This window comes from Martes martes (genome assembly GCF_963455335.1).
Source record: "Martes martes genome assembly, chromosome: 7".
Classification (NCBI taxonomy): Eukaryota; Metazoa; Chordata; class Mammalia; order Carnivora; family Mustelidae; genus Martes; species Martes martes.
The window spans coordinates 102532454-102549246 of NC_137894.1; the positions used below are offsets into that span (position 1 = coordinate 102532454).

The 16793-nt window shown below is 37.5% G+C and overlaps 1 protein-coding gene across 2 annotated transcripts in view; it reads left to right on the top strand.

The window, feature by feature from the left end:
* Nucleotides 1–16793, top strand: part of TMEM260 (transmembrane protein 260) — a 67917-nt gene that overhangs the window by 22467 nt on the left and 28657 nt on the right. For both annotated transcript variants that reach the window (XM_080807621.1, XM_080807622.1), the window contains exons 4-7: nt 1018–1195; nt 2375–2488; nt 14152–14331; nt 16293–16333. In XM_080807621.1, coding sequence (XP_080663747.1) covers nt 1018–1195; nt 2375–2488; nt 14152–14331; nt 16293–16333 — 513 coding nt within the window. The remainder of the gene's footprint in view (nt 1–1017; nt 1196–2374; nt 2489–14151; nt 14332–16292; nt 16334–16793) is intronic.

Below are 16793 nucleotides of genomic sequence, written 5' to 3' on the forward strand. Positions count from 1 at the left end.
TAACTTTTTTTTCCTGTGATGCTTGATTAAAAGGCATAGAATGACTCCACAACTTTTTATCCGAAACAGTATAGGTTAGTTTAAAAGTGATGATTTAGGGCCATATATTATCATTAACTAGTAGACATGGTAATACTTGCTGAATCATAACACTTGTTATCTATTTGGTAATAGATATTTAATCATTTTAGATTTATGGGGAAATAGGAAGTTGTTTTGCTTTGATATGCTCTATCCACCACATTACTAGTCTCACATCAAATCTTGGAATTGAGATCCAGATTTCTGATAGATTTGATTGATTTGAAATGTCTGGCTCTCACTGGTGTTGGGGTTGATAAATTTATTTCCAAGTGTGGCTTTTGATTCTTTTTGTGCTATTGAAGTTCACGGTCCCATCCCTGTCTTGAAAAAAATACGTCATTTTCAACTTCAGCTATATGTAGAAAAGAAATCACTAGAAACTAAAGACAGCTTTCAAGATCTTAAAATCACCAGATATTGTGACAAAGACATCTTTGCCGTATGCTGGGAGATAAACTTCAGTGCGGGCGTGTGGAAAGTGCCTAGGCCCAGCATTCCACAGGAAGTGAGAATGAGTATTCCTGAGTAGATATTTTGCCATTTCATGAATTCTTACAATTCAGCGTAGTTCCATCTTAACCAGACCATCCTTCTAATTTGTGGGTAACAGGTTTGTTATCTCTCTAGCTACTGTCTCTTCAGGCTTTCTGAACTGGCTGGAATCCTAGAGGTTCCATCTAAGAACTAAACCTCCTTCAGTCCATAGGAGACTGAATGAATTTTGTTCATTTGTTTGTTAATAAGTTAATATATGGACTTCCTAATTAAAATCTGTTGGAAGAAATTATTATACGAAGGCATGTATTAACCATATAACGTGTTGGGATAGTGCTGGACGACTGTCATAATTTCTCCTGCTACAGTTTATAAAAAGGGAAAGAAAGTCGGTTCTTTTTGTTGGGAAAGAAGATTTCATGTTATCTGTATTTGCAGGCTTTCTGGCTCACATGCTGGAGGAATTCTTGCTGCGGGGGTGTTTTCGTTTTCTCGTCTAACATGGCAGTGGTCCATTGCAGCCGAGGTTTTTAGCTTAAACAATCTGTTTGTGGGGCTGCTTATGGCTCTTACTGTACATTTTGAGGAGGCAGCAACTGCAAAAGAAAGAGCAAAGGTAACCTATTTTGATCAAAGTGAAATCACTTTTTGTTTTAATTTTTAGACAGGTGCTGTATTTCTTTTTAACTTTGGGTGCTGTTTATCTGTCCTGATTACCGTCAAGGTAATCTGGGTGCATTGAGAGAGAAAATATTCTGAGTTCTTTCACTGTGAACCATGATAGCCTTTATAAAGCATGGGGCTTTTTTTTTTTCCCCTCTTCTCCCAGAGTTCAGAAGTTTTTTGGAGAATGAGAGGATCGAAATCCCCTCTGATTCCTATGGGAAAGATATGCTTGTGGGTTAATTCCACCATTGTGCATGTGTGCATGCGTGTGTGTGTGTTAGTAAGATGCCAAATTTTATTTAGATTGATCACCTTAAATTATATACCATTATGGTACATCGACTTACTCTCTAATTGCAAAAAAATACCAAATTTATACTTTATTTTTTAACTATCAAATGTATAAACGAAGTAGTTCAGAAGAGGTTCCAGTGAATTATAAGGCAAATACTAATATCAAGATCATTTGGAATGTGAGGGAAACCTGTCTTCTGTTGTACAGTCTGTACAATGTACAGTCTTCATTGTACAGTCTGTACAATGGGAGGTATCAAACCGTCTTAGTAAAGGTGGCCTTTTGTTGTTAAAGAATATATAAACGGAAGAACACCGTGGTTCCCATAGACAGATCTATGCTGCTATTAGAGTTCATTTTTGGTCTAAAGTAAACTTTCTTCTGATTATGAAAATTGCACATGTTCAAAGAGAGCAAAAACAACATCCGTAACCTGGTTTTTAAATTGAAAGTGTTCTATTTTATTTACATAATTTAATAGGAGAAAAAGTAAAATGGAAAGAATGCCCGAGTTTTAGTTATAGACTTTAATAGGAATTACACAATATCCTATTACTGGTAGGACTTACCTAGTTATCACGCAGGACTTTCTAAAACTTACTTTGAAGACAGTCATATCAGGTCAAACTGCAGTGATGTGATGAGAATGGACAATATTATTAAAAAAATAGCAGTGCTAAATATTAGTGTCTGTGGAAGCGAGACTGTGTCTGAAGTTGACTTGAACCTGACCTATGGTACAAATGCTTGGTTCTCATATAAAGAATAACTTTTTACTTTGTGCTTACTTAAGAGTTTTAGGTAAATTTTTAACTTAGATTTTTTTTTTTCCAGATAGCTAAAATTGGTGCTTTCTGCTGTGGCCTTAGCTTATGTAATCAGCATACAATAGTACTCTATATTTTGTGCATAATACCATGGATTCTCTTCCGACTTTTAAAAGAGAAGGTAGGTTTTTGGATGTTTTTAATGAAAATTCATAATATTTTGCTAAGGCATGATATAACATTTATGGCATAAAACGCGGGGCTTTCAATTTTTTTTTTTTTTTAGTTTTATATAAAGTGTAAGTGACCCGAGGCTCTAACAACATTGACTGAAAAAAAAAATAGGATTTACAAAAATTATGCAGTATTGATTGCAGTGACAGCTGGTCTGATTCATAATTTTCTTACTGATTCTGAGCAGCATCTTGATAATAATAGGCTAAAATGAGTGAAAACAAAATAACAGATTTCCTTGATTGTGTTATTGTATGTCCTAAAACAAAGGATAGTATATGAACAAGAGTTTATTCATTTATCCCGCTGTCTGTTGAGGGCCTGATCAATGCCGATCTAGGTGCTAGAGATTGAGCTCTCCCGACAAAACAGACATCATCACTGCTCTCATGAACCAAGTAACAAAATCTCTGGAAAATCACAACCCTGTTTTCTCCTAACAGATTTCTCTAGAATAAAAATGATTTATTATAGTTTTCCTTTTCCCTCAAAGGAAAAATGATTATTGATTGAAATGGTGGTGTAAAGCAATGTAAGAAAATTACTATACCGTGTAAGTCATTGTGAGATGGACTCAAGAAGCAGGGAGCTGAGTTAGACATGAGGTTTTGGAAAGACAGAAGCCCTTTATTCTGTCAGTCTTTCTCCTAGAGGTTAAAACAATCTTAAATACAAAGCCAGTACTGGAGTCATTTTACTTATTATTTCTTTGTATTGTTTGTATTATTAAACCTCAGCTGCATGTATTTGTTTCTCATTTCATTCTTTGCTGCTATAGTCAGAATTACATTAGAAAACACCAGTTTAGTAAAATTATTTTACAGAAATAGGGAAATTATGACAAAACTTTAGGTGATTGTATTTACTGTACTCGAATATATTTTGTTTTTAGCTTCTGGCAACAAAGCATAAAGGATAATATGGAGGTTATAAAATTCTTACTACATGTTAGAAAAAGTGGAAATAACAATTGACAGGGAAGATCAGCTTTTTCTTGGAACTGAGTTCTGTGAAGTCAGTCACGTCCAGCCTTATATGAGGAATACCCAGCAGCATAACAGGTCGTGTCTAACAGTGGTTTTGTAGAATATACAGAAGGTTCTTTATCTGGTCTTTTATTATATAAACCCTTGATTTTAAATAATGGAGATATAACTTAAACAGTGTAATTCAGTGAAGACTTTCCCATAGATTGCAAACCTAAAGGAGCCCAAATTCTTTTTTTCTGGATTGATGGATGGGTAGATGGGGATGCCTTAACATCCTGCTGTGAGTTTTCTTAGCCGGGCTTTTTTTTTTTTTTACTCAGTCTTCATTTCTTTCTCTCCTTTTTTTTCCCAGCTTATTGATATACAGTTGACATATAACATTGTATAAGTTTAAGGTGTACAACATGACGGTTTGATATATGGAGGGATGGTAAAATGATCACCACAGTGAGGTTAGTTAACACATCTACTGCCTCACATAGGTACGCTTATGTGTATTGAGAACTTCTAAGATCTACTCTCTTAGCATCTTTCAAATATCTGGTACAGTACGATAGTCCCCATACTGTACATTACATTCCCCAGAACTTATTCATGTTATAACTGGAAGTTTGCAGACTTTGACCACCTTTTACCGTGCCTCTAGTGATCACCAATCGGCTCTCGGTTTCTGGGAGTTCTGTTTTTTTCAGTTCTACTGTAGGTAAGGTCATACAGTATTTGTCTTTCTCTATCTGACTCATTTCATTTAGCATAATACCCTCAAGTTTTATCCATGTTGTTGCAAATGGCAGGATTTTCTTTTTGTGTCTGAATAATACTCCATAGTGTGTGTGTGTGTGTGTGTGTGTGTGTGTGTGTGTTTTCTATGTCTTCTCTTAGGAGTTTGATGGTTTCAGGTCTTACAATCAAGTCTAATCCATTTTGAGTTAATTTTTGTATGTGGTGTAAGACAATGGTCCATTTTCATTCTTTTGCATGGGACTGTCCAGTTTTTCTAACACCATTTTTTGTTTTCCACTTGAATATTTTTGCCTCTTTGCCATAAATTAATTAACCGTATATGCATGGGTTTATTTCTGGGCTCTTATGTTCCAGTGATTTATGTATCCATTTTAATGCCAATATCATACTGTTTTGAATACTGTAGCTTTGTAGGATAGTTTGAAATCAGGAAGCATGGTGCCTGCAGCTTTGTTGTTCTTTTTTAAAATCGCTTGGACTATTTGGGATCTTTTGTAGTTTCATACAAATGGATTGTTTGTTCTATCTCTAAGATGACTGTGGAATTTTGTTAGAGATTGCATTGAATCTATAGTTTGCTTTGGCTGTTTTAACAATACTAATTCTAATAATCCATGAGTGTGGAATATTTTTCCATTTATTTATATCTTATTCAATTTCTGTAATCAGGTCTTATAGCTTTCAGTGTACAGGTCTTTCACTTCCTTGGTTAAATTTATTTATAGCTATTTTGTTCTTTCTGATGTACTTATAAACAGAATTGGTTTAATTTCTGTCTGATAGTTCATTGTTAGTGTGTAAAAAAGGCAACAGCGCCTGGGTGGCTCAGTGGGTTAAAGCCTCTGCCTTCGGCTCAGGTCATGATCTCAGGGTCCTGGGATTGAGCCCCGCATCGGGCTCTCTGCTGAGTGGAGAGCCTGCTTCCTCCTTTCTCTCTCTGCCTGCCTCTCTGCCTACTTGTGATCTCTGTCAAATAAATAAATAAAATCTAAAAAGAAAAAAGCAACAGATTTTTTTTTTTTAATATTGATTTTGTACCCAACAACTTTACTGGATTCAATTAGTCGTTCAAACAGTTTTTTGGTGGAATCTTTAGGGTTTTCATTATGTAAAATCATGTCATTTACAAATAGTGAAAATTTCACTTCTTCCTTTCCAGTTGTATGCTTTTTACATTTTTTTCTGCTCTGGCTAGGACTTCCAATACAATGTTGAGTGAGTGGGCATCCTTGTCTTATTCCTGATCTTAGAGGAAAGCAGCTTTTAGCTTCTCACTGTTGAGTATGATGTTAGCTGTGGGCTTGTCATATATGGCCTTTCAATGGCCATATACCTACTTTGTGGAGAGTTTTTATCATAAAAGAATTTTGTAAATTTATTTGCATTTATTGAGATGATGATATGATTTTTATCTTTCATTCTGTTAATGTGTATCATGTTGATTGATTTGCTGATGTTGAACCACCTTGCATCCCTGGAATTAACTCCACTTAATCATGGTGTATAGTCCTTTTAATGTATTGATGTATTGTCAAATTTGTTTACTAATATTTTTTTAGGATTTTTTGAGGATTTTTGTATTTATGTTCATCAAGGATATGAAGGATATGGCCTGTAATTTATGTTTGTATTTATGTTCATCAAGGATATCAAGGATATGGCCTGTAATTTTTTAAAATTTTTTATTTATTATTTTTTTATTTTTTATTATTTATTATTTATTTATTTTTGGGTGTCCTTTTCTGGTTTTGATATCAGGGTAACAGTGGCTTCATAAAACATATCTGAAGCATTCCCTATTCTTCAGTTTCTTGGAAGAGTATAAGGAAGACGTATATTAAATCTTTAAATGTTTGGTAGAGTTCACCAGAGAGGCGTCTGGTCTGGTAATTTTGTTGGGAGTTTTTAAGTTACTGATTCTGTCTCCTTACTAGTAATCAATCTATTCAGATTTTTCTATTTCTTCATGATCCAGTCTTGGAAGATTATATGTTTTTAGGAATTGGTCTGTTTCTTCCAGATTGTTCAGTTTGTTGGTGTGTAATTATTCACATGTTCACAGTAGTCTCTTATGATCCTTTGGCTTTCTTTGGTATCAATTGTAACTTCTCCTCTTTAATTTCTGATTTTATTTATTTGAGCCCTCTCTCTTTTTTTCTTAGTCTAGCTGGAGGTTTGTCAATTTTGTTAATTTTTTCAAAGAATCAGCTCTTAGTTTCATTGGCCTTTCCATAGTCTTTTAAGTCTCTACTTCACTTCTTTTCACTCTGATCTTTATTATTTCCTTTTTTCTACTGATTTGGGGCTCTGTCTGTTCATATTTTTTTAGTTCCTTTAGGTGTAAATTAGATTGTTAATTTGAGATTTTTCTTTTTAACTGTCTCTATGAACTTGCCTCTTAGAACTGGTTTTGCTGTATCCCATTGATTTGGTGTGTTGTATTTATTTTCTTTTTCTTATTTTTTTTGGTGTGTTGTATTTCCATTTTCATTTGTCTCAAGGTATTTTTTTAATTTCTTTATCAATGTCTTCATTGATCCATTGGTTGTTCAATAGTATCTTGTTTCATCTTCACATATTTGTGATTTTTTCCTGTTTGACAAAAGAAGCTTGATATGATTTCAGTCTTTAATTTACTAAGACATGTTTTGTGGCCTAACGTATGATCTGTCCTGGAGAATGTTCCATGTGCACCTGAGAAGAAAGAAGAAAGTGTATTCTGCTGCTTTTGGATAGAATGTTTATAGATATATAGATATATGTATCTATATATATCTCCATTATTCCATCTAATTTATTGTTTAAGGTTGATGTTTCCTTATTATTTTCTGTCTGGCTGATCTATCCATTGATAAAAGTGAGGTATTAAAGTCCCCTAGTATTATTTTTATTCCTGTCATTTTCTTCCTTTAGGTCTGTTTGTATTAGCTTTATGCATTTAGGTGTTTCTCCATTCGGTACATAAATATTGATAAATGTTATATCTTTTGCTGGATTGACCTCTTTATCATTATGTAATACTTGTCTTTGTTATTATAGTCTTCTTTTAAAATCTATTTTGTCTGATGTCACAATAGTTAGCCATGCTTTCTTTTGGTTTCCATTTGCTTGAAACATCTTTCCATCCTTCATTTTCAGTCCGTGTATGTACTTACATCTGAAGTGAGTCTCTTACAGGCAGCAGATATATGGGTCTTGTTTCTTTATCAGTTCAGCCACTTTCTGCCTTTTGATTAGAGAATTTAGCTTATTTATATTTAAAGAAATTGATGGCCATGTATTTATTGCCATTTTATTGACTCTTTTAATCTGTTTTATAATTCCTCACTGTTCCTTTCTTCTCTTGATTTCTTACCTTGCAGTTTGATTACTTTCTGTAGTGTTACACTTAGAGTCCTTTCTCATTATCTTTTGTCCATCTACTATGGGTTTTGCTTTGTGGTTACCATAAGGCTCATATATAATGGTCTGTATATATATATAACAAGCTATTTTAAGTTGATAACAAGTTATGTTTGAATGCATTCTAAAACTATATTTTTATTCCTCTTTCCCTGTGATTTATTGATGTCATACTTTACATCTTTTTATTTTGTGTATCCCTAAACTAATTACTATATCTGTAGTTATTTTTACTACTTTTATCTTTTAACCTTCATACTAGCTTTCTTTCTTCTCTCTTTTTTTTTTTTTAAGATTTATTTATTTGTGTGTGTGAGAGAGAGAGAGAGAGAGAGAGAGAAGTGGAGGGTCAGAGGGAGAAGCAAACTCCCTGCTGAGCAGGGAGCCTGATGCGGGACTCTATCCTGGGACTCCAAGATCATGACCTGAGCCAAAGGCAGTCGCTTAATCAACTGAGCCACCCAGATGCCCCACCTTCATACTAGCTTTATAAGTGATTAAACCACAACTATATGTTTACCTTTACCAGGGATATTTTCAAAATGTTTTTCTTTTTATAATTAATGGCCTTTCCTTTTAGCTTAAAAATTCCTTTAACCTTTCTTATAAGGCTAGTTTAGTGTCAGTGAACTCCTTTAGTTTTTGTTTATCTGGAAAGCTCATTATCTCTCTGAGTGATATCTTTGCCAGGTAGAGTATTCTTGTTTGGAAGTTTTTTCCTTTCAGCACTTTGTATATAATTATGCCATTCTCTTCTGACCTGCAGAGTTTCTGCTGGTAGCCTTATGGGGATTTCCTTTTATGTAACAAGTTGTTTTTTCTCTTGTTTTTATCCTTAACTTTTGACATTTTAATTATGTATCTTGGAGTGGGTCTCTTTGGGTTCATCTTGTTTGGAATTCTGGGCTTCTTGGATCTGGTTTTCTGTTTCCTTACCCAGGTAAGGGAAGTTTTTGGCAATCGTTTCTTCAAATAAGCTTTCTGCCACATTCTCTCTTCTATTTCTGGAACTTCTATAATACACGATATTCTGCTTGATATTGTCCTGTAAATTTCTCAAGCTGTCTTCAGTTTTTAATTTTTTTCCTTTCTGTTGCTTGGTTTGGATGAGTGTCATTGCCCTGTGTTTTAGCTCATTTGATTCTGTCTGCTTCATTTAGTCTGCTGTTGAACTCCTCTAGTGTATTTTTCAGTTCAGTTATTGTATTCTTCAGTTCTGTGACTTCTGTTTGGTACTGTCTTATATTTTCTCTGTCTTCATTGAAGTTCTTGCCATGTTCATCCATTCTTCTCTCAAGTGTGGTGAGCATCTTTCTGACCATTACTTTTAACTCTTTGTCAGGCAATTTGCTTATCTCAGTTTCATTAAGATTTTTTCCCAGGGTTTTATCTTGTTCTTTTGTTTGAAATAAACTCCTCTGTCTCTTCATTTTGCTTGATTCTCTGTGGTTGTTCCTGGGTATTAGGCAAAATAGCTGTCTCTCCCAGTCTTGCAGGAGTGGCCCCATGTAGGAGGTGAACCTCACTGTTTAACTTTGCTCTAGCTCTTGGCTGTCTCTCAAACCTTTATGATTGTTTAAGCAGCCTGAGTTTCTCTTAGTAGGTTCCAGTTCTTCTGTCAAGACCTGTGAGGGTTCCAGAAGGAGGGATTTCAGTCAGCACCTAGTTTCAGGCTGATTGGAAACTAGCCCCTCAGTCAGCATTTTTAAGGTATGCAAATATATGTAATCATGGGAGACTGCAGTCATAGACCCTGCTAGCTTCCAGACCAGGTGATCTGGAGGGTCTCCCCTTAGGGACTGTTGCAAATTCAGGGTTCCCGAGGAATGTTTGAGCTTCTTTCTGAAAAGTGCCAGCAGGCTGTGGTGAGGCTAGCTGAGAGCTCAAAGATGGTATCCTTCAGCCTGTGTTCACTGAGAGCACTTCTGTAGCCCTTCCATGTGTGGTAAACCTGAAACCTACCCTCAGGCTGAAGTTTTTTCATAGGGAAACCAGAGGTGGTTTTAGTCTGTTGTCAGTACAGTCCCTTGGGGATGGTAGTCTGCCAAGAACTGTCTATCCAGTTGTTGTAGACCCATAGGACCCAAAAATGCAATTCCCCTTGGCCACCAGATCCAGACACTTCAGGGGTATCTCCCGTGTAGGCTGTGCACCCTGGCTGACTTTGGTGGAACCCTGGTGGAGTGGTATGTGAGGTCGGGCATTTGCGTGGCTGGATTTGCAGAGCTGTGATGGAGTGGCACACAGGAGTGGACACACTCACTGGCACTAGCAAGATAGAGGAAGAACGCCAGAAATGGCACCCTCCAGCGTCTCTGTCCCCAGAGAGAGTTCTACCAGGCTTCTGCCCTTACAGCAGACATTTTAAGATTAGCAAATGAATCCTCTTCACTTATGGTCTAGCACTTTCCAGACTGCTGCTTCTGTACCAGGTTCCGTGGCGAGTGAGTCTGTCTGTGAGTCCTTAAGAGCAGAGTCCCTGTCCCCTACAGCGCTATAATTTTCCTGAACATTTGACCTGTTAGCTTTCAAAACCAGACATTTGGTGGGGGATCATCTCTCTGGTGCAGGACCCAAAGGTTGGGGTGCCTTATTTGGGGCCATAAACCCCTTGCTCCTCAGGGAGAAGTCCTGTATTTACAAGACCCCCTCCTGACTGTTGATTGCAGCACTGGGGTGGGGTTTCCGTGAGACCATGTCTCTGCTTCTTCCACACATGTTCATGTGGCCCTTTTATTCTTGGTTGTGGAGGCCCTTGTTCAGATAGTTTCCACGTCTTTGTAGATTTGTTGTGTCTGTGGGAGGGAGTTCAGAATCTTTCTACCCTGCCATCTTGAATTCTTGATGACAATAGGTTCACAATGTGCTTTGACATAGGAAGTGTCACGCCTCCAGCTTCAGTCCTCTTTTGCAAGATTAGTTTGGCTATTTGGGGTCTTTTTTGCTCCCATACAAATTTTAGGATTTGGTTTTCTGTTTCTGTTAGAAATGCCACTGGAGGCTTGATAGGGGTTTCACTGAATCTATAGATGGCTTTGTGTAATATGGACATTTAAAAATATTAATTCTTCCAGTTTGTGAATAAGGGGTATCTTTCCATTTATTTGTATCTTCGTCATTTTCTTTCATTAGTGCCTTGTAGTTTTCAGTGTACGGATTTTTCACCTCCTTGGTTAAATTTATTGTTATGTATTTTATTGTTTTTGATGTTATTGTAAATGAGATCATTTTCTTTTTTTTTTCAGAGTTTATAGTTATATTGTTAGTGTGTAGAAACATGACTAATTTTGGCATTAATTTTGTATCCTATAACTTTACTGAATTCATTTATTAATCTAACAGGTTTTTGGTAGAGTCTAGGATTTCCTCTATATAAGAGCATGTCATCTGCATATAGAGACAGTTTTACTTCTTCTTTTCTAATTTGGATGCCTTTTATTTCTTTTTCTTGCCTGGAATACTCTGACTAGGATTTCCAGGACTGTGTTGAACAGGAGTTGGTAAGAGCGGGCATCCTTGTCTTATTCCTGATCTTGGGAGGAAAGTTTTCAGTCTTTCACCATTAAGTATGATAGCTATGGACTTGTCACATGTGGACTTTATTATGTTAAAGTATGCCCCAGATCAAGTAAATCAGAATTAGTTGAGGGTGGGATCAGCTCCCGGCTCAGCTCTACAGATGGACAGGGGGGCTTGGCTAGGGTCTCTGCTTGGGCACAGCTGCAAGCAGGAACACCGTCCTCCAGATCTGAGCACTGGTTGCCGAAAGCCCTGCTCGCCTTCTGTCCTCATGATCCCCAGTGGTTGAGCCCAGCAGACTCCCTCCCACCATGGTCGTCAAGAGGTGAGAACCGAATGAGCCTCTTGGGAAGTGTCCTGCTGTGCTGGGGGCACTGGATGTCTGCCTTGGACTCTCCTTTGCCACTAGAAAAACTGTTACCCCCGGGGAGTGCTGTTAGTGCCGAGGTGGGCTGGTGTGGGGGAGGAGTGATGCCGTGATGTCTTGTCTGTAGATAGTCACTAGCTGGTCTTTCTGTGAGGAAGACTGAAGTCAGGAATGATCTGTGTTGCCGTCCTGATGTCCTTACTCCTAGACAGGCTTCTGACATCAGAGCAGGTGCATTCAGATAATAGAGAGGTGCAATTGGCTGACTGACAAGAACTTAAAAAGTAAATGGAAAGAAGAGCCATGTGCTTTGTATCAAACATGGAAGACTCAGAGTGGACAAGTTAGGAGGCTGGTCTGAGGGCCTGTTTATTTTGTGCTTAGGTCAGCAGCTGATGAATGATGAAATGTGGGCAGGTATGACTCTTCAAAGGACATTTCATGTTTGCTAGTTAAATAGCAGAGGCTAAAAAATAAGGCCTACCAATGAAGTGACAGGGTTGGATCTCACTGGTCAGATGACTTGAGGCAGAGTGAGAAGTCCTGAGTCAGGGGGCACCTGGGTGGTTCAGTGGGTTAAGCCTCTGCCTTCAGCTCAGGTCTTGGTTTCAGGGTCCTGGGATCGAGCCCCTCATCGGGCTCTCTGCTCGGCGGGAGCCTGCTTCCCCCTCTCTCTCTGCCTACTTGTGATCTCTCTCTGTCAAATAAATAAATAAAATCTTTAGGGGCACCTGGGTGGCTCAGATAGTTAAGCATCTGCCTTCAGCTCAGGTCATGATCCTAGGGTCCTGGGACTGAGCCCCACATCGGGCTCCTTGTTCAGCAGGGAGCCTGCTTCTGCCTCTCCCACTCCCCCTGCCTGTGTTCCCTCTCTCACTGTGTCTCTCTCTGTCAAATAAATAAAATCTTTAAAAAAGAGAGAGAGAGAAAAAGGAAGTCCTGAGTCAGTTGGTTGCACCCCTGGCTACTCAGATGATCTGGGGACCTTTTAAAAAGTGTGTGTATGTGTGTACATAGATGTATATGCATGTATACATACATATATCTTTATATGTATGTATATTATGCTGACCCCACTCCAGAATAATTCTCATTTAACTGGTCTGGGGTGAGGCCCAGACACTGATATTTTTAAAAAGCTCTGCAGGTGATTCTCATGTAAGTACAGCTCGGACTCAGAGCCACTCTCCTTCAGTCTCTGAAAAAACTCTCGTGTAATCGTCTCTCTGTTGATTTCTCGCACAAAAGGAAAATTCTCCGGCAGGTGCATCATGCCACTCTAAATCATACTTTAGAACATGCAGAGAATGTCAAAATATGAACATTTGCTTTTTTTAAAACTACTTTTAAGAAGAGCAAAGGCATATTGCTCTATTAGTTATTTCTTATACTCCCTTCATGCCATTATTTTTATGCATCTCATTACCCCTTTAGAAATAGCAAATGAAATCAGTCCTATAGTAAAAATACTCCATTTTCAATGAAGAGAGTTTATTTGAAAATGCTAATATAAGTCAACTGCTTGTTCTCTTTCAGGTGAATGTGAACCTTGGTTCTTATAGTCATATGAATTTTCCCTTGTATACATATGAACTTTCCCTTTTTTATAAAGGAAAAGTTGGCAGTTTCCAGTTATGATATTTGTAAGAGATTCCCTTTCCCTATTACTAAAGCCACCACTATTTGAATCTTTTAGTATGCCAGAATTTTTGTGGCTGTAATCTTTGTAAGACTCTGTCAGTATTGTCCTTTGTTTTAGAAGAATGCAGATGAGGGGGTGTCTGCGTGGCTCAGTCGGTTAAGTGTCCAGCTCTTGATTTCAGCTTAGATCATGATCTAAGGGTCATGTGATCAAGCCCCGTTTAGGGCTCTGCACTCAGCGGGTAGTCTGCTTGTCCCTCTCCCTCTTCCCCTCCCCCTCCCTCTCTTTCTCTCTCTAAAATAAATAATTAATCTTAAAACACATACGCAGATGAGAGATACATTCTCGTATGAGGCAACATTGTTACACACAACAAATTTCCGTTGGTACTCCTTCTTGTATGTACACTGAGGAAAAAGAGCATTTGGATGAACTGGGAGGTTATATAAAAGCTAGCTTCATTTGTGACAAATATTTCCATGAAATATCCAAAACCCTTGCAGAAAGAATCATACCGTCAGTGTGTAATCATAATAGAGAATATAGTTGAAGTCTGCTTCTGGTGACGGTGAGGAAGGGAGTTGTATTGGAACAATATTTTGGGTATGTTCAAAATCAGCCAAACAATCGTTTGCAAGCATGTTATCCCAGACTTATAATGCTGCATGTATGACATGGTTTTAAATGTAAATATGATACTCCGGAGTCTTCCCTAATATTATTTGCTTCACTTTGATTTCCCCTGCCATGCAAAGGAGTTCAGGCTGACGCAATTTTCTAGTAATCCACAGCACTCAGAAGGTTTAACATAGTATTCTGTGGTGACTTAATAGAAATTGAGAGATCAGCTCTGAGTAAACATTTTGATGTTTTCCTTGATGTGTTCTTGAAGTTCCAGGGTGAATGGACTAAAAATAAACATTGTTATATGATATGCTTTGCTGCAGGAACTCTCCCTGGGCTCTCTGTTGAAGTTCAGTCTCTACTTCTCTGCTGGTTTATTGCCTTACGTCTACCTTCCTATCTCATCCTACCTCAATCAAGCTCGTTGGACCTGGGGAGACCAGACGACGTTGCTAGGATTTTTGACGCATTTTCTCAGGGAAGAATATGGAACATTCAGTCTGGTAAATTTATATTTAAAGCCCTTTTAAGGAAGTAAGTGATGAAGTTTCAGTGTTCTGCCTGGGCCTTGACTGAAGGAAGACAATGCCTATCAATGACAGTACAGAATTTTCATTTCCGTTATTTGTGTAACAAACTTGCTCCTTGGAATGTGGCCTTTAGCCTACATTAGGAAAAACTTGGAATTGCTTAACCTGACATCATAATGTTGTATGTCCTGAATATGTTTTTCAGGATAACAAACATTAAAAAGACTGTGCTGCCAGCATTTGAAGCATTTCATTCTTCTTAGCATTGGGTACCATTTTGGTCCCTTGGTCTGTAATTTTAAATATTTGGAAAAGATTAGAAGGAAAAAGAAAAAACTCTCGAAATTTTTAATGTACCTTGACCAAAACACTTTCTTTTTTCATATTTGACAAATAGTGTTCATGATAGTATTTAGTGTAATACCTGTGTATAAATACTTTATAAGATATAATTTCACTAGAAGTGTTTTTTAAAAGTTCCAAAGGCCTTGCTTTCCCTGAAACATAAATTAGGGAAAAAACACTGTGCTCAGAGTAAAGGTTATCTGAAAAATAAAAGGACAAACACTATATATATATATATATATTTTTTTTTTTTTACTTTAATGAAAACATTGGATCTTTCTCTCATGGTTTGTGCTTTTTGTCTTAGGCAAGAAGGCAGATCTCCGAAGACTACATATTATATGACACCACTGATAAAAAATTCTAAACCAGGCAAAACAATCTATTGCTCAAGGATACATAGGGAAGAAGTAGAATTATGTATTTTTAGGAAGTGTAGAGTAATTAACATGAAATTCAAGGTAATAGTTATCACTAGGGGGTGAGAATGCTTTGTGAGATACTTCATGGTGTTCATGCAGTTCTGGTTCTTAAATGAATGGTGGCTCTATAGATTTCTAAAAACTCTATCCCTGGGACACCTGGGTGGCTCAGTCGGTAAAGCTGCTGCCTTAGGCTGAGGTCATGATCCCAGAGTCCTGGGATCGAGTCAGCCCCAGTCCTGGGGCTCCTTGCTCAGCGGGGAGCCTGCTTCTTTCTCTCTGCCTTGTGCCACTCTGCTTGCTGTGCTCGATCGCTCACTCTCTCTGACAAATAAATAAATATAAATAAATAAAATCTTTAAAAAACCCTCTTTATCCCTTAAATATACATTATATGTGTTGTTTGTATGGAGGAGATATTTCATAATAAAATAACTTAATGAAAGGATAATTATTAATTACTTTTTGACTTAGAGAGTCTGATACTTTAAATTTATACTCTGGCTTACTTATATTGGTTATTCCATTACAATATTGCTTGAGGGCCATTCCAGATTTGAAACCTGTATAATTCACACATAATTGTGAAATTACAGACTAACATGTGATAATGAGCTCTAATCAAAGTGCCTTAAAGACACTCTGTAACAAAAGTGTCAAGTCAGTTAATTCATCAGTGTGTTAAATCGTTCCTACTGGAATGATAGTTTGACTGATTTTTAGCCCGTCATTATTTCTGCAGTTCTTCCTCAAGGATGTGTGCGTTTAGTTTCCAGTGACTTCTCTTCAAAAACTCAGCAAGGCTCTGAAGCAAAGACTGAATGAAGAGAGATGTTGCGTTGTCTACTTGGAACATGTGTATTCTTTTTTTTTTTTTTTTAAGATTTTATTTATTTATTTGACAGACAGAGATCACAAGTAGGCAGAGAGGCAGGCAGAGAGAGAGAGAGGAGGAAGCAGGCTCCCTGCCAAGCAGAGAGCCCGATGCGGGGCTCGACCCCAGGACTGTGGGATCATGACCCGAACCGAAGGCAGAGGCTTTAACCCACTGAGCCACCCAGGCACCCCATGAAACTTGTATATTCTAAATCCAGATAGTTAAAATGCAATAGCTTAACACAGCTGCAGCTGAAGGCTTACACAAATAAACTTCTCTTTTATGTTTAGGCCAAATCGGAAACAGGATCCAGTATGTCTAAAATTTTGCTGTGAGTATGAAATATTTGAAACTGGTTTTAAGTGAATTCTCTGTTAGTTCCTAGACGAAGTGATGTGGGGGGCTTCTAGGCTTGTCTTTTGTGAAGCAGTGCGTCTGAGGAGTCGCTCTCGCGGGTACGGTCACTAGTTGTGTAGACTGTCAAACGTTCTAGCATTTCCTTCCATAAAAGAAAACTGAGAATGAGCGAGAAATACAACAGTTAGTAGTAGACTGTCAACACTAGAATGTTTCCACTTCCACGTGGATATGAAATGACCCAGTGCACTGTTGCTTTACACATAATTTATCCTTTGTTCAACCTAAAAAATATCCAAACCAATCCTGTATTATTTTTATAATATTTTCAATATAAAATTATGGAAGAGTAGTCTTCTATTCCACTAAAGTGGTCTCCTAACTGATTATTAACTTGTGATTCTCAGAACTATTGGAAAACCATTTTTAAAATA